We start from the raw sequence: 23,794 nt of genomic DNA, 5'->3' as shown, positions 1-23,794 counted from the left end.
TGAACAAGAAAATTGCTTAAATTACATTTAAAATAATATAATTTTGTAGAAAGAAGTTACCATTTATTCTGTCTTGTCTTATTTCCTTTGTTTCCAAAATCCTCTCTTTAAACTGAGCAAGTTTGAAGGTTTTTTTGTTGTTGTCACAAACATCCAATACATTTCTAAAAAACTACAATTCTATATAAAATATTTTGCATTAATAAATATTTTAATGCAATCTACGTCGCAGTCCACTCCCCATTGGCAGGTATTGAAGAGAGAGCAAGTGCAGAACCGACATTTTTCTCCATAAGTGCCACAACAAAGGTGTCTCGTAGCACTACCAAGAAAAATATGACAGTTCAGTTATAAAAGCTGTTGAAGTGGATACCATAGAATACATATAATTGCATACCAAATACTAAATCATACAAATAGGCCTACTGATAAATACTATTTTTAACACTCTGAAAAACTGTATTAGCTATACATATATTTATGGATAAAAATGGCAATTATAGTGACCCTGATAAAACACTTTTGGCTTTTCAAATTTTATGGGATTTTGGCTTTTGAGATTTTAAACACATGAAACTGATATAAACATCTTTATCTAACCCTAACAATATTATACTCTCTAAACTGATATAATTTTTTGTAACTAACCCTAACAATAATGTGATTCATTATTCTAGACAAGCAACTGAACGCTCTCTACACTCTTAAAAATAAAGGTGCTTCAAAAGGTTCTTCAAGCGATGCCATAGAACAGTGAATCTCAACCTTTTGGCATACCGGACCCCAGTCCAATTCAGAACCATCCTCAAGGACCCCCAGAACAAAATTGACTCATCTATGTATCATTTGTGTCTTTGTGAAGACCAAATACAGTCAAGTATAATTCAATTTAGCTGACTTGTCCAGTATTTGGCCATATCATCAGCTATATTGGATTTTTCTTTTATGGGAACACGTCATGTCAAAATATACAAAATGTATACAAAAATTCATACTTTATACGGACCCCTGGCCTTACATCAAGGACCACTAGGGGTCCACGGACCCCTGGTTGAGAAACACTGCCATAGAAGAACCATTTTTGGTTCCACAAAGAACCATTCAGTCAAAGGTTCTTTAAAGAACCATCTCTTGCTTATCTTTTAATAATCTGAAGAACCTTCTTTCACCACAAAGAACCATTTGTGAAACAGAAAGGTTCTTCAGATGTTAAAAGTTCTTTATAGAACCATTTAGACAAAAAGGTTATTCTATGGCATCGTGAAGCACTTTTATTTTTAAGAGTGTATACTGTCTGTTGCTGAAAGTAAATCAATTTAACGTGCGGTAAAATGGAAAATCTTGCATCCATAAACTTTATTCCCTCACCTGTAGTACAAGAAAACTGAGACAAAGGCGACATCTGCTGGATTGGATGCAAGCGACATTTAAAGGTAAAGAACTTTAGTGCGCAAGGCAGGGTGCGTATCACGAAGAAATACAGGAGGTGAAGGACAGGATTGATAATGCGCTCGCTTTCGTTGTAACTTTGATTACGTGGCGACATCTTCCACACATCTCCTGGAGACCGCACAATGAAACTTGTGCATCTACACTATAGATCCATGCACAATTTTGCCTTTTGACAGTTGAACGACAGAGGGAATAAAATCAAACGCGTGTAAGAAATATAGTCTCCGGGTGTAGAAAGACTTTAAAGGATATGGTGATAGGAAGCTATTTAGTCACTGAAGCATTGCTGAAATCGCTGTAAGCTTCCAGCCGCCGAAGAGGAGGAGGAGGTTTTTTGGATTTGTGCCTCTTCAAGAGAAGCAAGGTGCGGTTCAAACTCATTATGTGTGCTTGCGTTCATCACTATTTCATTTGACATCGTCGGTGTGTGGTTATGCTAAGTAACGATCTATATTGCGCTAAACACGAATGTTGCCACGTATGTGAGCAGTTTGTGCAGGATTTTGTGGAGTCCCATCCCATCTGTGAGGTGTGCGAGAAAGATTCTTCCAAAAACTGCGCATTTTGACATGTTGCAGCTTACACATGTGCATGCGTGTATCGTCTCATGTCAGTGAACTATTTAAAGCGTACGTATGTTTCCTCAGTGTTCGTTTTTATTAAGTATTTCTATGGAGTTGCCTGGACAATTCTTTGAATGATTTTGTTGTATTTTTAAAGTAGCCTAAATAATGCGAGGTAAAGTGAATAATTGGAGGAATTTTAAAGAAACAACCTTTTATGTCGGCAGAATCCCTTAACAATAATTTGTTTCACTCAGTAGTTATTTGCCATTCATATGTCACTCCAGTTACTGTAATTTACAGTTTAAAATTGAAGGTAAAGATCTATGATTTCAACCTTTCTGATTGATTGTCCCATTTGTACAAATTATACTGCGTCTAGCTTTCTGTGCAAGTATGAATTGTACCACTTACGTCTGTTAAATTGTTTAATGCAACCTAAATGTAAAAGGTCATTTATTGGGGGCGGTAATTCAGGTTCGTCTTGCAACGTAAGCTGTAATTTGGGTTAGGGTTATTTTTCAAACTAACGCTAGAATCTTTTTTTCTGCTGGTATATTTCTGTAGGTCTATAAAGTTATCCTCTATGACTTGTGGATCGAAGTAGTAGTCTGTCGAAGTAGCTTAATCATAACCCATAATTTACCGTACTGGAATACGCGTGCGCAGCATAGTGTTGTTATGGTTACCTCCTTTAGGCGAACTAGCATCGATAACATACGCGCTATGACTTGCATTCTAAACTCATGTGTGAAAGCCATTTTAAAACTAAATACTTATTATAGGCCTATCTCTACTTGTATTTAAAAAATATACTTGTATGAAAATGTACATTTACTAGACCACCCATCCCGCCATCCCGAAAAGTTTTTACTTCCTTTGTTGCTAAAGAGTTACTTTATTTGTAGTGTATGTATGAATATATATATATATATATATATATATATATATATATTCATACATACATATGTATATATATATATATATATATATATATATATATATATATTACTCATGTGGACTGAATTGATGTCTAGAAACGTGTCTTTATGGTAGTTTATCATAGGTAGCCTACAGTAATTTCTCTTAATCTGGGCACACTTATCTCTGCTCATCTCCATTTTCTTTATTTCCATTTTATCTCAAAATGTTTTATATTTCATTATTTTTGATGTAAATGTTCACGTTATGTTTTCAGTGTTTCCTTTTCACCTGTTAGAATGATACTGACTCCTTTTGAAATCTTTCTTCCCAATGCATGATCACTTTTTTATTACATCTTTTTTTTTTTAATTTCCGCACTAAATCATGTGACTGACAACTGGTTATTTGTATCTTGTTTAATGGGACATCACATCATTGCACTATGCTACAATCAAATATTCTGTCTCACTAGACAAATGACTGCATATTTACACATGAAAAGGAAATAATCATCTCAGAGGCCCAATGGTAATTTAAACATTAGATTAAGTTCGTATCACTTATATTAAGGACATGACTGATTACCATTTTGCTATACGTCATTGTTTCAGATTACCAAGAAAAGGCCTTTTCTCTGTGCATGTTAGGACTTCAGTCTCCAAACCGATAATTGGCTGTAATAAACATTCACTTGTAATGAGTGAAGACACAATGAATTGAATAATCTGTACTGAGCCATTACCATCTGCTATGGGCAAATCTGCCATTCCCCTGTCATGATCTCATAACCAATGATGTTAATGGATGTTACTAAGGTGTTCTTCCAGGGGAGGAACCTCCTCTCAAGTTTCTATTAATGTACTTCCTCTAGAGATGACTGTGCTTGCTCAGGCAGAAAGATACTCGTGCTGAATCCACTTACTGGAGAAAAGGAGTCATCTTTTGTAGTAGGACCAAAGAGAGAGAGAGAGAGAGAGAGAGAGAGAGCTGTGGCTTTAAAATCAAAGCCAGCTGGAATATGCAAATGACAGTTTTATTATCAGCAGTGCTGTGGTCCTGATAGGGTTTCGCTAAGTGTACAATCGCATCCGAGACAAAGAGAGAGAGAGAGAGAGAGAGAGAGAGTGCGCGTGAGCTTTTTGTTTTAAAAGCCAAATGGAGTGGCATGGAAGGCAAGGAGGGAGACGCAGACATGCCTGTCTGCCCGAAGAACAAGAGAAAGACTGGCTGGGTAGACTAATTGTGTTTTAAAGTGGGTCTGTGGGTACACAATGGGGAATGGGATGGTTTTAAGCTCCCATGAGCAGCTCGAGAGGAAGAGAGAGTTGTCAGATTTGTAGGTCAGGCTGCAGGGGTTGTTGTCAGGCAGACTCACGGTGGTAGAGGTGCTTTCTTAGAGGGGATCCGCACGACACCGATGTCAGTTCGGGTTTCATTAGTTTCCTCCAATCCGTTTGCCCGCCCACCTGCATCAGTTGTTGAACATCTCCTACCTGAGAAAGACTTTGAGGAAGTCATGCCTCCAAATTCTTTCGAGAAGAGCAAGTGTGATAGGATCATAATTGATTTCACGCTTTGCAGGGCATTGTGCGAGCACATCTCAATTCCCATCTGCTCCTGGAGAAGGCTGACCCGGTTTCAGCGTGTTACGTGGGAGCGGGCCCGGTCCGGAGGGACCTGTCTCTTACTAGTGCTGATCTAAGGAAGCGCGGAAGGAGGGCACCAACGTGTTCCCTCATCCCCCATCCATCTCACACCCTTCGCCTGCACTCCTCTGCGCGATTCTCTTAAATATTGTAGGTCATCTGGCACCTCTCCCCTTCCATTTTTGGCAACAAGGGCTGCCGGGGATATTTTGTCCCAGAAAAAAAAATAATTATCAGCCCTCCCTAATTCCCAATTATTATGAACAGGCTTATTTAAGAAGAAAGATCATGGTGGCTATCAGAGGGAAGGATTCGGGATCCGAGCAGCTGAAGGAAGCCAATGAGGAGAGCTACGCGCCGGCCATGGCTGAGGGCACACTCAGGAGTCTACTCCGCTGGGGTTAAAGAGTGCAGTGTGCACTACTTCCTGCCGCAGGTAGAGCTGTCACAGTGTGGTGTGGCGCTCTAGCTGTGTCAGAGGCTTGCCGTGTCCTTGCTGCGAGAGCTGCTCTGCTGGATATTGCAATCGTTCTCACGCGCACACGCAGAGGAATCCATATCCTGCCATCGGCATGGAGAAGGTAAGACGTTTCTGCACTCAATATTTAGGATGATTTTGCAAGCTCGAATCTGTGAGATTTGAATTGTCTTTGATTTGACACCGAGGTAATAAGCGAACTGCAGCTTCTTGTGACACACAGATGACGCATGATGTGTTATTGTTTCGCCAGTTATGCTTTTTGGGAATAATAATGCGAAATGCAAATGCGAATATTTTTGGCGTCCTTTGAACAGGCGGCTTTGCTTTCTATTGAGTCATTAAAGCACAGCAAGTGCAGGGTTCAGAATGAATACTTTATATTGTTTTTCATGACAACAGTGCTTGGCTTATGAATATTAAGTCCCAGTGGACAGCTTGAGTAGTTGAAAGTGATAATTCATCAAAAAAAAAAAAAAACCTGTATGACCTTCTTTTATATCCGTGGAGCACAAAAGAAGATCAACGGGGTCGAAACAACGTTAACTGACAACATAAAAAAAACTTTTCATGGTTTTCAAATTTCAAAATGTCTTCTTTTGATATTTTGAAGTGCTACTTGAGATATTTAAAGATGCTGCTAGATTAGAATTTGAAATTCAAAATTCATTTGAAATGTATCTGCAGTGCTGTTCTGAGTGTTCAGAGCCCAGGATGGCACAGAGCTTGTGCACCTTCTGCAACAAGTGGCTGTGTTTCCAGTGCACAGACTTGCATCAGCATGAGAGAAGCTCCACTCAACCCTTTGACCTGCAGCACCAGCCGCGAGACCCTCCATCACCGTCTGAAATAGGCAAGAGCGTCTTTCTTTTACCGATCTGTAATTACTTTCCTCTTTTAGCTCAGGTCGGCTGTTTGCTTGCACATTTCTGCTCTTGGCTACTGGACATTATCAGCTCCGCACCATATTTTTCTAACCCTCTTCATTAACTCGATGAATAATGCATTTTATAATAAGTGAATAATTATCCTGTGATGTATTGTAGTGTTGTATTTTTTTATGTGGCCCACTTTCTAAAACTGATTCTCTCTCAGCAAACGCAGCACAAATTTGGCCAGCCTGTCCAATGCTAGCTTTCTTTTATCGATACTCCTGAGCTTTCTCTCAAGATGCTCGGAAATCCACTTAACGTATGATAACGACACCACAAGTCCTCACAGAAAATGAGAGATGGAGTGATAAAAGAACAAAAGAAAAAGAAAGAGTGGTGGAGTGTGAGAGAAACAGAAGTGCGGGTGTGAAGCAGGATGTGGTCGGTCACCAGTATGCACTGAGGCAGTGGGAGCTCTTCAGTGTTGAAGCCTGTGGTCTCGTACTTTTAACACATCTCTCCCTGTGCAATGTGTCAGTGTGTCTCTGTCTACCCTACACTGCCGGCGCTTCTGATTGACAGACTGTATATCCAGTGTGACAGGTGCTGTCGGTTGAGGTCCTTCATTTCTAATGGAGTTCTGCATTCTGCCTGACTAACTCTCTTTGCTCACAGAATTATGTATGCAAAGGGAATATTCAAGTAATAATGGTTTATTTAGATTAGGATTTTTGCTACAATGGAATGGAAATGAGAATGTTTGATTTATTTGTTTACGCCTTTTGCTTCAGCCCAGGTTAATGCAGATGTCTTTATTCAAAGAAACTCATTTCTGGAAAAAAACTTCAAAACCTCGTTTTCTTTTGGGGTTTATTTGTATATCTAAAACAGAAACAAATAGGTTTAGATTTAAAATAAAATAATTTCATTTGAATTTATTTTATTTTTAATAAAAATAAAATATGAATGCATTGTCATTTAACTTTAATTTTATTGAAAAAATAAATTATTTTTAAATAATAAAAAGTAACAACATAATTATAATTATTTAAGTAAAATAAAATGAAATTGTTAAAACTTGTCTGTAGGTTTTCAGATTTTTTTTTTTCTTTTAATTTTTCTGATATTTTTAAATTAATTCATACATGAAATCCATATCTATTACTTTATTTGGCTCTTCAAAAGCAAAAACTAATTATAATAATATAAATAAAAATATATATAAAATAGAATAAAATAATAAGTAGTTAAAACTTGTCTGTGTATGTAGTTCACATGATCATTTAAACTTAGAATTCTGATGTGATATTTTAAAAAACAAGTTTAAAAATTAATTTAAAATAAAATAGTTAAAAACCTGTCTGTTTATGTAGTTTGCATGATCATGTAAACTTAGCATTCTGATGTGATATTTTAAAAAACAAATTTAAAATAAAACAGTTAAAAACCTGTCTATTTATGTAGTTTGCATGATCATGTAAACTTAGCATTCTGATGTGATATTTTAAAAAACAAATTTAAAATAAAACAGTTAAAAACCTGTCTATTTATGTAGTTTGCATGATCATGTAAACTTAGCATTCTGATGTGATTTTTTTTAAATGTCCAGTGCACGGTGTGTGTGTGAAATGTGGGCCATTCTGAAGGCACATGTGAAAGCAGTATCTGTTACTCTATTTGGCTCTTCAAAAGCACATGTAGAGTTACATTCCTCATATTGGCAGGGCTTTTAATGAGACATTAACTGATTGATCAAAGCTCTGCTGTGTTCCATTTGTGTCTGTTTTTCTTTTGCTGGAAAAATAATGAATTTCTACGTCCAGAAATATTTATAAGGATTTTGATGTGCTTTGTTTCTCCACTAAAAATAAATGAAGCTAGCTAGCATAGAGATTGACTCACAGAGGCCAAGCCAGGACTTTCGCACTATATTGGTCAAAATGATTCGAACATACTTAAAGCCTCATTAAACCTGCAGAACTCTGAGAGATTCCACATGGCCATATTAACACATTTGTTTTCCTGCATTTTTCCATTGTAACATTTCTTTTAAATATTTGATTCTTGATTACAGATAATGTGTTCTTAATGGGAATCGGCTAATTAGGCCTCATTTCCTCTCTTCTGTTGTGTTGCGTGTCTCAGGAGCCGGTTGCTGCGGGCATGCAGTTGTCATGTGTCCTCTCCATAAACAGGAGCCTCTGGAACTCCTGTGTGAAACGTGCGACCTCATGGCCTGCAGCATCTGTCACCTGTCAGCCCACAAAGACCATCGGTATGCATAGAGGACACACACCCACTGCCACGCATGGCCACGTTCACAATGCTCTTGTACACATGCAAACACTATCTCTCATACGCTTTCCTAAACACATGCGCAAAGATGCAAACAGAACAGGTGGCCACTTTCTCACGTATCAACAAATATGCTATCGAGCGTGTTGTGTGTAAACGTTAAAAGTCAAAGGTGTTTCACTGGCTGTTGGTTTCTTATCTTTAGACTGGTGCACGTTGGGAAGGCTCTGCAAGACCAGCGCTGGCTCCTGCAGAACCTCATGGCCCGAGTAGAGGAGAAGAGATCTGCTGTGGAGAGCACCGCTAAACAGATCCAGGGCAGGTGAGACGAAATCCCACCTATTCCACCTCCACGATGCTCCTAATGTTAGCGTTAATGCTAGTTAAACAAAGCATGTCCATTACTCATCTGAAATGTGAACAGCTGGGATTCTTAAGACGACAAGCATAGTTTATGTAAAGCATAATGACGTTGACAAGATCCATTGCTTCCCTTGAATGATTTCGGCAGATGTTCAGGCATCCAGATGTACCGGTCATATCAGTTTGTTTATCCTCCCTCACCCATCTCCCTGTTCGTTTTTCTTTCCATTTGTCCAGGCTCCATGGTATAAAGATCACGCAGAGGAAGGCAGAGAACCAAATAAAAATGGCTAAGATGATTATGATGAACGAGCTTAACAAACGGGCCAACCTATTAATAGAACAACTGGAGGTAATTACTTTTTCCCTAGTTTCCCGCTCCGTCTTTATGTGCCGTTCCAAACGTATTCATCTCCAAACATCCATGGATGTAGTGGTGATGGAGCGTGCGGAACAGAACGTCTTCTGAGCGAATCATGCAAAATAGGCAGATTCTGCCAAGCAGATGGGGATCTTAGGAAAAGCAGTGAGGAGATCCACATTTTTGTCGTTGTCTTCCGGTTGCAGAGTATCTCCAGTGATTTCAAGCAACGTCTGGAGGACCAGCTGCAGGGGGCCATAGAGCTGTGCAGCCAGCTGGAGCACGTGCAGAACTTCATTACCTGGGCTACAGCCCACCACAGACGCAATCCACTGCTATTCAGCAAAGAGCTGGTAGGATTTTCTCCTGTCCAAGTGGGCTTCAGATGTTAAGATTCTTGGCAGCTGCCTGCTACATTTCTGGCAGGTCTCAAAAAGTTGTCGGCTCTATTAGTTTAAAGCAGCCTTGCCTCTTTTTTGAGGCTGCATTTAGAACTAGCATTAATCATTTTCTCGCAAACTTAAAAATAGAGAGTCAGTGCAGAAAGAGTTTCAGTTTCACTGCCAGAATTGCATGCGATATTTATAACTCGGTGTCTCTGTAATCATGAGGTTTGATCTATAATTCATTTGTCAGATTGCTCTTCAGATGCAGCAATTATTGGAGCCACTGATGCTCTCAGAGTCTTGGACCCCGTTGAAAATCAAGTTTAACTGGGATGCCAGCTTCTGGACCAAGCAGATGTCCACTTTAGGTAAACTGAGCTATTGGACAATGCCATTAGATGGCTATTTTTATAACTTTTATATATGCTGTGTTCTTCATACAAGGATAATGTCAAACTAGATTTTCACATTCCAGGAAGGAAATTCCAGTGTTTTCAAGCCCTCAAAAACTGGTTTTAAAGTTAAAGATGAGCTTAGGGTTTAGAATTTGGTTCTGTGTAAATGAAATTTGGTTGCAGTGTAAAGGTGGCTATAAAATGAAAAATAGGCCAATCACAGTGCCTTATGCAAAATATCATAATGCCATCATCACTTCTGTTAATTTAAAATGGAGAACATTGTAACTAAAAATGTCAGTTGGACATTTTAATATGAATTTAATCTTTAAATGTCTTTAAAAAATACTTTTGCTTATAGTTTTGTTTTGATGAAAATATTCTTTAAATGTATTCATGCCATAATAATTCATGAACTTCACTAGCATTGCATTTAATTTCAACAAAAATATTTTAGTTGATGATAGTGCAGTATCAACAATATATAATAAAAAATAATAAATAAATATAAATCTGTCTTTGGACAATAAAAAATATTTTTAAAATATAAATAAATAATATATAGTGATAGATATGCTGTATATCTATAGTGATAATGAAGATGAGATGAAAAATGCACATTATGATGCTAATATATATTCATTATCACTGAGGACTTAAAAATACCTTTCTTAAAGGGGTCATATGATGCGATTTCAAGTTTTCCTTGAACTATGAGCTTTGTAAAAATCGACGCGTTTCAGAAAGGCGGGGCATAGAGGAGAAACAATAATGTACAGTATGTGGAAAATAATGTGTTTTTTGAACCTTAAACCGCATAAACACAGTCCATTACACCAAATACACAAAATAATGTTCTTTTTTAGCAACGTCATATGACCCCTTTAATGTTTTTGCCACTAGCACAAGATTAGTGTTACACGATAACTAGTGTTACTAGTGCAGAAGAAGAAAAATTAGGAATATCTGTTGCTGCGCAAGCACAGCAATGATTCCTTCTTGCTTTAGGTCAACTGGTTGTTGAAGGTGGAAGTCGTTCATACCCAGAGGTTGTGGGTCATCCCAGTATCCTGCGACCCCAGACTGTCCCATGCATAGCAATGCCTCCTCTGTGCCATGCTGTGCGGGAACCTGGCTGCGCCTGCCAGACCTTCTGCCAGCCCCAGCTCTGCTGTCTTCACTGCAGACCTACTCAATCCGTCCCTTTGGATAAATTCCCTTCCCAGTGTCCACAGGCCGCCAGGCGGAGCTCCCCGCCATCTCTTCACAGCTGCTGGGAGGCTGATGCATCTGTCCTGGTGCATCCACCTGGAGCTCAGCCTCTACAGCAGTCCACCTCTCACCCTGGATCTGACCCCGTCCAGCATGGAACCAGCTCCGCTTCACCTCGACAGCCTGTTGGAGCCAACAACCACCCGTTGTCCGAGCCGCTCCCTGCTAATTCCAACCAGGCTGCCGTGGACGGGAGAAATGCTGCACCAGGCCAGCCTCCCTGTGAAAGAGGGCAAACATCTGCACCCGAAGCAGCTACAAGGCAAGAAGCATCACCAGACAGAGAGCTGCCACAGGTCCGCAATCAGGCTCAAGTGCAGACGACCACAGAAACCAGCAACCAGCCCATGATTGAATTGCAGCCTATCGTTGCTCGCATCGATGATGACAGGGTGAGTTTCATTAATGTGTCGTTGTTTATCTGTCCTTTGCAAAGCAATACACTGTAAAAAATTACCGTGAATTTAACGGTAAAAGACTGTAAAAATGCTACAGTAAAATCCTGTTAAATGGTTAACGGTAAATTCCCCTACTATATACAGTGAAAAACTGTATTGGACATTACATATATTGGACATTAATTTTACGGTAGTATACCGTTTTTGGAAGTGAAAGAGACCGTATAATTTACAGTGAATAACCGTAAATTGACATTCCCAGAATTCCCTGCATTACATTTCAAATTTGTTGTTTTTTTGTTGAAATAACTATTTTTCTTCTTAGTTTTTTCTTATCAGTTTTGTATATTAGGGTTGTGTGTTACACCTAATGTTGTTAAATTAACGTTTATTGCATTATTTCAGTTTCATGTGTGTTACCATGATGGTGTTTAGTGTTTGTGTGAATGACACTGTGCACCTTCTATATATGTTATTATTTAAAAGCTGCTTGTGATGGGCTTTGGTTCATCATGTGACTTTCTCATCACCTCCTGCATTTGGTGGTTATCAGTGTATTACAAAGGTACAAAACAGATTTCAGTACTTCAATAGGTTGGTATATTAACATTATATCAGTTAATGAAATGATGGTATTTAACTGTAAATTTAAGTTAAAACCGTAAAACCTAAAATGTTGTTAGCATATTTTTTACGGTAAAATTCCGGCAACCACAGCTGCCCGTTTTTTACCGTAAATTTTACGGATTTTTTTTACAGTGTACCTTTGCTCTCATTGTGCTCGATACTGACCACAATCCTCAGGCCTGGCGCTCTTTAGTACTTGCAAAGGTTGCATGTCAACCACGCCGTTAACTGGTCCACACCACAAGTCCTAGCAGATGAAAAGGCCATCGAGCAGCACTGCAAATGTGCTGAAGCATTGGAGAGGGCTCAAGTGTGGGGTCCTTACAGTATACTGACTTTCATTTTGGTAGTTGATCATTTGTTTTTCAGCATCAAGATTTTAGGTCAAAACTTATATGAATGAATGAATGGAAAGTATACATTTTCAGCGAAGTGACAGGTCATTTTTTTAAACTATTATTAACCATGACTATTATTAATCATCTAGTAGCATTTGTACAAGTCATTTCAATTGTCCTGCAGTGCAGCAAATGAGTTTATGAAGTACAGATATTCCATGTAGTCTCTCCATGACAGTGGCTCACAAACAGGGGGCCGGGACCCACTAGGGAGCTTCAGCAAACTTCTAAGGGGGACTAAAGATGACTTAATGATTTAAATTAAGAAAAAACCCCAACAACAATTAAAATAAGCTAAAACAATTAAACACAATAGATATTTCTTATTCTAATTCACCCCCTCAAAAATTGTTTTCTTTAAAAACACTTGAAATCTCTGGTATATGAGGTAGCCTAATAATAAAAGTATAATTTGTAGACCTGGAAAAGCCATATAAATTAATAAAATCCATGGGCAATTTTTATACATTTTATGAATATTATAAACATTTTAATACTTAGGCCAAGCTAAAATATTTTATCCGGTAGTAATTATAAGCAAAAAAATATAGTAAAAATGTTTTTATGCTGTATGAGGTCATAAAAATTACAAGCAATTAATCAGTAATGAAAATAATGTAGTATTATATATTAAATATATAATATTATTATTGATTATTATTTTAACTGTTGTATTTAAACTTGCATACTGTAAATTAAATAATAATAATAATAGTATTCATAAAATGTGTGTGTGTGTGTGTGATTATTATAAAGTATTATATAAAAGATCATTAATTATTAAAGAAAAACGTTTTCGATTAAGCACACGTCACACTTCTGACATGCTTGTCACACTGCTGTCACGGTCACATTTCATGTCAACCACCCACGTACTGTAGTTTCTTTTTCGTCTTTTTTTGATGTTTTTGCTATTTCAGTTCAAACATTTGCTCACTTTGCTCATGTTGTGCTTGTGCTTTAAGTGTATTTGGAGTGGATGACGGCGTGAGAACAGTGAACTCGACATCGAAACGAGCTCCACCACTCTCAATATTAATTTAGAAAGAGGAAATTGAATCATTCCAGGCAGCATCATCTCTATTTATGCGGCTGTAATGTGTTTTCATCTTGACAGCTGCTGACAGCACCTCTGCAAGCAGATGGTGAGACATAAGTGAGGACAACAGTGGTGTGAGCTCAGAAACAATTAAGACCACAAAATAACACGCACACACACAAACTCGCTCTGCTCAGCATCCGCTCCTCAAGCTGTATTGGACGAGAACCAAACCAGGCGATAGAAGTTATTATTAGTTCTCTTGATGTCAGTATTTTGATAAATCTTCCTAGGACAAACACCAATCAAACTCAGTTTCCCTGTAAGATTTGGCACTCCAGAGGCAAATTATAAGATTTATTTTTTTATGTATCATCTTCAGCCCATAACTGTGACATGATTAAAGGGAGGGAAAAAAGCGCTTGGGTGCAACCACATATTTACTTAACCTGGCATTAATGAGAAGCTAGGGGAATTGAAAGATCCGGCTGTTGCATTCTTCTTCATCTCGCTGTAGAGCCCACACGATTACCTCTAAAGTCTCTGAGACCTCCTACCTTCTCTCTGCCCCCACACATGCTTGCAAGACACACTCTCCACAGCTTGATTCATTCCACCCTGTCCTCCTGGGCTTCTATCAGGTGAGTGTTTTTAATCCTGAGGTAATTATGAGAGAGGGAAAAAAACAAGAGAGGGCTTAAAGACAGATGGAGGAGGGGTTACGTTGAGCGTACGGGCTGCTGCCTCCAACTCTGACATTTGTCGTGTTAGTGAAGGATGCAGTCGCTTGGGCTTTTCTACAACTTCTCGCATTAGTGAAACGATGACAAGAGAAGAAGAGGGCCGTGGAGGAGAGAAAGTCTAATCTCTGAGGTGTTAATGCTGCTTATTCAAAGAAGCCTTCCATGCCCCAGATGTGGGATTTACATACGATAATTGGTGCTGTAACTAAGTCATATATTATCAGGAGAATTATTTTGTAGCGTACAGAGTTGCGGCACTTTTCTCTCTGCGTTTGAAAGATGTGATTTTTTTTTTGTCTTTTGCTCCAAATTAGTGTAGCTACTGTGCATTGTCACACTCAAGGTTGTTGTTCCTCACTTTCATGTCCTCTGTTGTCACTGTTGCTATGGTTGTAGTGTGCCGCATATGCTGTCGAGATCACTTTTAGCCTAGTGCTGCGCTAATGAGACTTTGGCTCTCTTCCGTAGAGATCCTCGGCGCTAGAGATGTTCACACGGGCTCAAGGCCGAGGAGGTGACGGCCAGAGCTGTTCCGGTTCGAAGAGGGCGACCAGGTCTCAGAGCATCTCAAAAGGACCCAGAGGACCTCGTAAAAGGCTCTGTAAAGACAGGCTGACCAGGGCTGCTCACAGCCTGGCAACAGTGGCTGGGGACCAGGGATGCACAACGCAGCAGGTAAACTTTCTATATATGTGGCAAGACAAACATACCCTCTTTTCACAGCGATGCCACAGAAGAATAATTTTTGGTTCCCCAAAGAACCTCTCAGTGAACAGTTCTTAAAAGAACCACCACCATTTAAAAAATCTAAATAACCTTTTACCACTATAAAGAACCTTTTGCGGTATGGAAAGGTACCATGGACGTTAATGGCGCTTTTCCACTGCGTGGTACGACTCGGCTCGGCACGGCTCAGTACGGCACAGCACGGTTCGGTTCGGCTCGGTTTGCGTTTCCACTGCAGTTCAGTACCGCTTTAGAGTGGGCGGGATTATTCACATGTCGTTATAGTTGCGCCGCCTCTACTACCACGACTCCTAAAAAAAATTGGAGCCCCAACCGAGGTGGTACTAAAAAAAGTACCAGGTACTGTACCCAGTGGAAAACCCCCAAAAAGTGAACCATACCGAGCCGTACCGTGCCGTACCATGCAGTGGAAAAGCGCCATAAGATTCTTCATGGAACCATCAATGTCAAAATTAGAACTTTTAATTTTAAGAGTGTAGACATGGAGACTTGTGTTAGTGCAGTGGTCCCAAATAATTTATTTAAATTTTAATTATAAGTATTTTAATTGCATATTTGATCTGTGTACACTTCTAATTTCCACAAATTAAATAAATAAATAATTTATTTATATTGTTGTGGACAGTGTGAGGCCTTGGAGACAAAAAGGTTTAGAGCCAAAGCTCAGCATTGTTTCTACACTGAAAAAAAAAAAGATTTTTCAAAGTTGTAAATAAAACAAGGGTTATTAGATTTTTTTTTTCAAGAAAATATTATTTCAGTTTTTCTACTTCAAAATTTCACATTTAATTCAATGAGTTTCGATTTCTTTGTAATTAATTGTGAAATGTACTATCAAGAGTGAAAATTCTTTCACCACCTAATTTTTTTTTTTAGTGTGAAATAGCATAGAGGTGTAGTCATAATGTTAAACACGGACCCCACAAATAGTACATTGGTATGAATAATTCACTATATTAATATTAATTGACATTGATGAAATGCTCTTGTCCTGAATTGCTTTTCATCACGATTCCCTTTAAAGTTCATTTCAAACATGTCTCTCTGTCATACAGTGCAAAACACCTTTGTTCCAGTGCACACAGCTCTGTTACTTGCCTTTTAAGGGATAAACCAGATGATGTACATCAAATAAGATAACTGTTGTCTTGGAAACAGTTTCTTTAACCTCTTTCTGTTTGAGATCAAATTAGATGCAGCAGCCCACATAACTGATTGCATTCAGTTTAACAAGTTCACTGTTGGCTCACATTCATATTCGCTGATTTAGTCTGCATGCTGATGTTGTGACATCACTGCATCCATTACCTGTCATCAAAGTGGCATTGTTTCATAACTTTGATTTTACTGTTTGCTTCTTGTATTTCAGCTGGTCTGTGCACGACTCGATGCTTCTGAGATGATCCCAGGACATATAAACAGTCACACTGCATCCTCTCTGACCACCTACAAGTCTGAACCAGGTTAAGATTATTTTAATCCTAAAATTAGGATTTATAAATAAGCTTCTTTCATTTTCAACTTACAATAGAAATACATAATGAGGACATTTCGTAGTGGATTAATCAGTCTAAATGGCATTTTCATGGTTTCAGATAACGTATATGCATATGCCTATGAAAACAGAAGGCTGAAAACCAGAAAGAAGAAAAGATTGTCTCGAGAAGATCCAGACACCAGGTAAAATAAAAAAAAAAAAAACTTAAAAAAAAAGCTCCAGGTTTAATGTGCTTATTTATAGGGCTGCACAATTTGGGCAAAAATGTTGTGATTATATATCAATATGACTATAAAATAATAATATTATTCAGTATTTGATTATGGTTATTATTATTTTATTATTATACAAGTAAAAATACTAAACAGTATAAGAAATATCACTATTGCAATATTTCCCTGTAGAATATTTTTTATTATTATTATTTGAGAAAAATATAATAATAATAAATGGTATAATATTGTAAAAACTGTAACAAATTTCAATACTAATAGTCATGGCTTAATAGCTTAATTTTCTCATTAAAGGGATAGTTCACCTTCAGTTTCTGGTCCCCATTGACTTGCATAGTGTTTTTTTCCATACTATGGAAGTCAATGGGGACCAGCAACTGAAGGTGAACTATCCCTTTAAGTATGGGAAGATGTAAGCATCCCAAACTCATTTACTGCAGACCGAGCAGCTCTGAGACACTCCTGTCTAAAAGAACACAATGCTGCACTAAGTCATGCATGATTTAGGTTTTATTTATATTAATTGCTGGTCCTACTAGAAACATTGCAAATTTGTCTTGAAGGTTGAAAGGTAGAAATTTTGTTTTTTTTTGTTTTGTTTTCTACAGTGATAAAGAAGCCCCAGATGGTTCGAAGGTTCCAGTTGTGTGTCTTGAGCGACTCAAGATCCTAGTGTCACGACATCAACCACAGAACCATCAGAGCACAGACCTTACTTCTCAAACAGAGCCTGGACTCAAACCTGAAGAAACTGTCTTCAGGGTGCTAGAGAGAAAGGTCACTTGTCAGGTATCACTTTAATGTTGATGAAATGCTTTTCTAGGTTTTATATCATCTCGCAGTTCATAATAATAATTTTAATGTCCTTCAAGGGAACTTTGGATAAGGAGTCGGTTCAGACAGAGGACAGCGTGTCGCCCATAGAGCAGCTATCACCAGAACATCTGCATAGCAGTGAATCATCTGGTTCCCTTGAGGTTTCTCAGCCTCCTGTGCAAGAATTTTGCAACATAAACCAAGAGTCCAGGGTACTAGCCATCTCCAATGATTCAGACCCTATCTCACAACCTGACACTGAAGAACTAAACTCCCCATCTGAGCTCAGATCAGTGACAGGTTCTGATTTCCAAACTGAATCCACAAGAGCGGCTGAAGCAGGCGCAGATGCAGATGTGGAATCGGAGCTCCTGCATGAATCAGATCCGAGCGCTGAATCCGAACTGCAGGTCGAATCTGAATCGGATGTGATTTCAGAGCAGCCTCCTGAATCGGTGCTCTCGGCTTCTGAACAGGAATTTGAATCGGATCCAGATTCCACGGCCGAAGTGACTCTGAATCTTGAACCGGAGTCTGAATGGGAAGCGGAGCAGCCGGTTCTTCCACCTGCCGCCGGCTCTGAGACTGTATCAGAACCTGCCGTTGAACATCAACCTGCAGAGGAAAGCCCGGAGATAGAGAATGAAGACTTCTGTGCAGTCTGTCTCATCGGAGGAGACCTTCTCTGCTGTGACCGTTGCCCCAAAGTCTTTCACCTGTCATGCCATGTCCCTCCTCTCCATAGTTTCCCCATGTAAGCCATTCTCCCTTCTACTTCACATATCCACCTGTGTCTTTACTCACTGCTGAAACTAACCTTTATCATCTCGGGCTTCCACAGAGGCGACTGGATTTGCACCCTGTGCAGGGGTGTGGAGCAGCCAGAGGTGGAATATGACTGTGAGAATGACCAGATGTCCACGGGTTCGCTACCATATGGGCTGTCGGCGTGTGACCAGAGGGTAAGTGAAGGGGATGCCGAGTCTCATCTGGCCTAGCTCTGACTAAGCCTGTGACCTCAGAGATCTGGGAGTCGAAATCCAAAAAAAAGTTCCTCCCTCAAGAGATTTACAGTCTGTCGGACAAAAGTGAAATATCTCTGTTGATGGATGACTTGTCTGTTTGATCACAGAAATGCGAGAAGTTGACGCTGCTGATCCTCAGCAACATTCTCAGCACTCCGTTCCATGAGCCTGTCAGCCCTCTGGTGATTTTAAAATGAATATCTTATGATTTTATATTTGTAGATGATACTTTTATCTATCTTTCTATCTGTTCATTTTCTGTTTGTATCTATTTATAGGCCCGTCATTATTATCAGATCATCAAGAAACCCATGGATTTGTCTGTCATTCGGAACAGGCTCAGCAGAACCAGCAACACACACTATCGTTCCCCGCAAGAGTTTGTGGCTGATGTCCTGCTCATGTTCAAAAACTGTGCCAAGTTCAACTACGTGAGTGAAATGCATTATTTTGTTAATCGACCTCCTCCTAGCCATTAGTGGTGAATATTTAATTTCATAACTGATTCACATTCAAACGGCCTACTGATATAATGATTATGCATTACTTTTTTAATATCCTGTTTAATTTAGCTGAAATTAAATTTTTAATAGATTAGGCTAAAAAAAACAACTACACTCATTTGTGTTCGTTCTGTGTATTTGCATTGTATAATAAATGAAGTCCTGAAAGTAAGTTTGGGAGGAGCTTGTTCATCTAATCCTGTCAATCAAATTACAAGAACGTATAAGTGGCTACTTACAGTATCTCACTGTCAGTATGTCATCCTCCAAATCCATCTTTATTTTTTTGTACACTGCATTACCAAAAGTATGTGGCCATACAGTTACATGATTAGAAAAAGGTGCATAAAATCAAGCCATGATGGGGGGTTGTGCTCAAGCCCCCCAGTCCATTTACTCACATCACTCTTTAAGGATTATATGGACATGTTTACTTGTGGCAGAAAGATAAAGATAAATTTGCTTGAGAAGCAAAATTGTTTTCAGCAAAAGTTTTTTTTGCCAATATACACTACCAGTCAAATGTTTTTGAATAATTAAGTTTTTTTTGTTGTTGTTTTTTTTTCTTTTTATAATAAGGCTGAATTTATTTTAATATATTTTTAATTTTAATTTATTCTTTTGGTAGTAAAGCTGATTTTCAGCAGCCATTACTCCAGTCTTCAGTGTCACACAATCCTTCAGAAATCATTCTAATATTCTTATCTGGTGTTCAGTTATTTAGCAGTTATTATTGGTGCTCAATCATTAATAATGGTTCTTATCATTGTGCTGTGCTTGTGGAAACTGATATATTTTTCAGGATTCTTTGATGAATAGAAAGTTCAAAAGAATATATATATATATATATATATATATAAAATTTGTTTTTTATTAACCGTTGTTCACTATATTTAGTTAAATTTATCCTTATAAAAAATACGTAAATTTAAGATGTACTCTCTACATTTAATATCTTACTTTTGTGGAAAACGACAAAAATAATTATGAAGATTTTTTTTGTAGATTTTAACTGATATATTTTTCAGGATTCTTTGATGAATAGAAAGTTCAAAAGAACAACATTCATTTGAAATAGAAATCTTTACGGTCATAAATCCTTGCTGAATATAAGTTTCTTTCTTTCTTTCTTTCTTAAATCTTACCCCAAACTTTTTAATGGTACTGTATCATGTTTTCCACAAAAACTGATGACAAAAACTGATTTCATTCTATATATTATAATATAATAGGAATAATAATAAGAAGAATGTCCTAAGCACCAAATAAGCATATTAGAATGATTTTTGAAGGATCATGTGACACGGAAGACTGCTGAAAATTCAGCTTTGCCATCAAAGGAATAAAATTAATTTAATAATATTTATTAAAATAGAAAACTTAATTGAAGCTTTATAATATATATATATATATAAACTTTAAATTGTGTTAATATTTCAAAACATTACTGTTTTAATTGCATTTTTGATCAAATAAATGTGGTCTTGATGAGCATAAGAGACTTTTTTCAAAAACACCAAATTGTAGATTTTGATGCAATTATTTATTAGTGTCAGTATGGTAGAACATTATTGGCATGTAGGAGGATTATTTACTTTAGTTGGATATACTATTAAATATGTATAGGAATATAGTCAGACATATGGTTGTCTGTAGATCTTAAGAGGTCAGATAATGTAGATGCTGACTGCGCTGCTTTCTTTCTCCAGCCGGACTCAGAGGTGGCTCAGGCAGGCCACAGTCTACAGTCCTTTTTTACATCCAAAATGAGGGAGGTTTTCCCAGATCTGACCTGCCCTGTCCAGGAGGAGGAGGACTCAGACAATGAGGATTATGAGGAGCTGGAGAGAGCTATGGCGACTGGATTTCCCTGGCCTGAGATAAAAGAGCAGAGCCACAGGAAGAGGAAGAGAAGGCACTCCCTCAACTGGAGGAGAAATCACTATTAGTTGTGCTTCTCTCTCTCTATATATATATGTACAGAGACTTTTGACCTACTCGCTCTGAGTTTTCCATCCTGTGTGACTTGCTGTTTTTTAAAGATTCATGTTGAAATACAGTATATGCTTTTTCTGAGGACTAATCTCACACATTATAACCAGTTGATGTGTTATGCTGTTATCTGTAGCTGTGGGTAGGTGTTGATATAAGCCTATATCTCTAGACTTCGCCTAAGGTCTTGCACTAGTATTTATTCCAATGCATACACTTACATTAAATTGTACAATCAATTTGATAGCTGACTGGTTGCTGGCAGTTGCTACTTAGTAAATATAGATAAGCATCATTAATTGGTAATATTATATATTTGCTCTAAATTTCATTCTTCTTTTGATCCAAATATGCCTTATAATGAGGTAGTTTTTCCAGCTGTTTTACTGTGATGACTTTAATGATCTGTAGAGGAAGCACTTCATATAGCCTGTGGCAACACATTAGTTCATATCGGACTTTTTCAGTGGCAGGAGCAGTGCTTAATTTGAGCCGGATCCTGTTCCGGAAAATGTCAGATTTGGGATTTTTCGTTCCGGTAATTGTTTTTAAGGATCCGCCATTAGATAGTGCGTGCGTGCATATGAGAGCGAGAGCATATTTGGAGGTTATGCATTGGTCCTCAACATAATTTTGAGCGAGCTTATATTTGGAGGTTATGCATTGGTCCTCAACATATTTTTGACCGTGACCAGTTAGCTTTCTTCAAACTCGCTCTCATTGAGGTTTTATGAGCAGCAGAACGTTTGGAGAGAGTGTAATAATACCAGAAATAATACCAAATAAAGTGAAATATTATAGGCTAATGTATAAACAATACAAACATAGCTATACGTTAGTATAGCTCACTCCAAAACAAATCATATAAATGTAACGGTATTCAGAACAGAACAAGAATGAAATAAAAAATATGTACTTCACGCGCGTTCGTATATCGACAGAAATATCATCTTCACATGAGCAAAAATGTGCTTGGCATACAAAGTGGACCGATTATACCACGGACTATTTAAATTGACCAGTGAAACCTTTTTTGGTTGACTGTATTTTATTTTGATAATGAACAGACTGCGGTGTTTGAGTTTGAGCGAATATGTTGTCAGTGTGTGTTTGTGTGTGTGTGTGTGTGTGTGTGTGAGCGCGCGAGGCGCCGGCGCGATCGAACAGCTGAAACATAAAATACATCATTATTGGTCATACAGATAAGAGCAGTGTTGGGAAAGGTTACGTTGGAAATGTAATAGGTTACAGATTACAATTTACCCTATTTAAAATGTAATACTAGTGTAACTTTTTCAATTACTTTATTAAAGTAATGTAACTGGTTACTTTTTGATTACTTTTCTAAATTTCTAATTAATGTTTTCAACGGTTAATCATTTTCAAACATTTACACCATGCAGGGTTAACCTTACAGTAGTGCTCAACACTGATACTGTCAGACTTTCAAAATCCTTCATCACTTGAATTAAAGGTGCAGTAGGAGATCTTGGAAAATGCTAACTTTAGCCTGATAGCACTGAAAGCGAACGTCCCACCCTCCCTGCAATCGCCGTCCAAAGCCACGGCCCCTGAACGCATATACACTCACAGACCAGAATACCAGAGACAACATTACTACAATAGGCTACATCAGCGGTTCCCAATTCCAGCCCATGTTCCGAAGTGAAGTAAACTTCAACGGATTTCCCCCGCTCTAAGAGTAGGGAGCAATGAACACTGTGTAGGGATCATATTGATCGGAACACAGTTCATGCACATAGCTCACTTCTAACGAGCTGGCACGAGGACTGGATTAACCGCTGTGCTGCCTACATTATGTGTCATTCACCGGTGAGAAAACTTTAAAAGTACTACAATACCAGGAAGGAAGATTGGGTTGTTGATGTTTGTCTGCCATTCTCGCTCTGTCTGCACAGCATGCATGAACACGCTGATGACGTATCCTGTCTGCGCGAACCGGGTGCGCAGAGGTATGCAAATACTTATGTTGACAGGCAGGTAGAAAAGCATATTAAAACGCTCGGACACTCCCAGAATTCCCTGCATGACACTTCATATTTGATGGTTTTTTTTGTTGTTGATGTCAAGTTTGAGTTGCGAATATGTGGTGTGTGTGTGTGTGTGTGAGCGCGCGAGGCGCCGGCGCGATCGAACAGCTGAAACATAAAATACATCATTATTGGTCATACAGATAAGAGCAGTGTTGGGAAAGGTTACGTTGGAAATGTAATAGGTTACAGATTACAATTTACCCTATTTAAAATGTAATACTAGTGTAACTTTTTCAATTACTTTATTAAAGTAATGTAACTGGTTACTTTTTGATTACTTTTCTAAATTTCTTTTCAACGGTTTCAACGGTTAATCATTTTCAAACATTTACACCATGCAGGGTTAACCTTACAGTAGTGCTTACTGTCAGAAGACTTTCAAAATCCTTCATCATTTGAATTAAGATGATCAAATTTGAACACATCCACCACAAAATCAGACTTTAGTACCCCCTTTTACTGCCTCCTATTCTGTGTACTAAACTCCTGAAACATTGGTGTCTTTTTGAAACATTGGTGTCTCTTTGTATGACGATAGATTTCTCAAAATAAGTAAAATGCTCACGAAGTGACTCAGAGCAGTTCTAGAGATTATGTTTATGTGTTCATGTACTCAAATTGAGACGGCAGAGGCTGAAAACACCGCAAGCTTCAGTAGGCCTGTGTGTAGTAAATGAAACCGCATGTCTGCGCCATTAATTTCCACGAGGGGCG

General features: G+C 38.2%; 1 protein-coding gene across 3 annotated transcripts; it reads left to right on the top strand.

The window, feature by feature from the left end:
- The first annotated feature begins 1,456 nt into the window (after positions 1–1,456).
- LOC107674426 (tripartite motif-containing protein 66-like) lies at positions 1,457–21,735 on the top strand. 3 transcript variants are annotated; one of them, XM_016468394.1, is made up of 18 exons: positions 1,457–1,816; positions 4,853–5,166; positions 5,751–5,916; positions 8,081–8,210; positions 8,436–8,552; positions 8,831–8,945; positions 9,161–9,307; positions 9,591–9,708; positions 10,744–11,399; positions 14,681–14,887; positions 16,329–16,422; positions 16,555–16,639; positions 17,299–17,467; positions 17,563–18,260; positions 18,348–18,468; positions 18,639–18,713; positions 18,810–18,962; positions 20,744–21,735. In XM_016468394.1, exons 2-18 carry the CDS (start codon positions 5,158–5,160, stop codon positions 20,981–20,983), a joined length of 3,300 nt encoding a protein of 1,099 aa, XP_016323880.1. In that variant the 5' UTR covers positions 1,457–1,816; positions 4,853–5,157; the 3' UTR covers positions 20,984–21,735. The 3 variants fall into 3 exon arrangements, with proteins under 3 accessions (XP_016323880.1, XP_016323878.1, XP_016323879.1); XM_016468392.1 differs by having other exon boundaries at positions 17,299–17,479; XM_016468393.1 differs by lacking the exon at positions 1,457–1,816 and having other exon boundaries at positions 4,085–5,166; positions 17,299–17,479.
- The last annotated feature ends 2,059 nt before the right edge of the window (positions 21,736–23,794 follow it).

This window comes from Sinocyclocheilus anshuiensis, unplaced genomic scaffold, assembly GCF_001515605.1.
Source record: "Sinocyclocheilus anshuiensis isolate Anshui unplaced genomic scaffold, SAMN03320099.WGS_v1.1 scaffold1037, whole genome shotgun sequence".
Lineage (NCBI taxonomy): Eukaryota > Metazoa > Chordata > Actinopteri > Cypriniformes > Cyprinidae > Sinocyclocheilus > Sinocyclocheilus anshuiensis.
This window is presented reverse-complemented; position numbering and strand designations above follow the sequence as displayed.

Coding starts and splice junctions, on each gene's coding strand:
- LOC107674426 (XM_016468392.1), top strand. Junction 17,480..17,562: donor AGAGAAAGGTCACTTGTCAG/GTATCACTTTAA, acceptor ATGTCCTTCAAG/GGAACTTTGGATAAGGAGTC. Junction 18,261..18,347: donor CCTCTCCATAGTTTCCCCAT/GTAAGCCATTCT, acceptor GGGCTTCCACAG/AGGCGACTGGATTTGCACCC.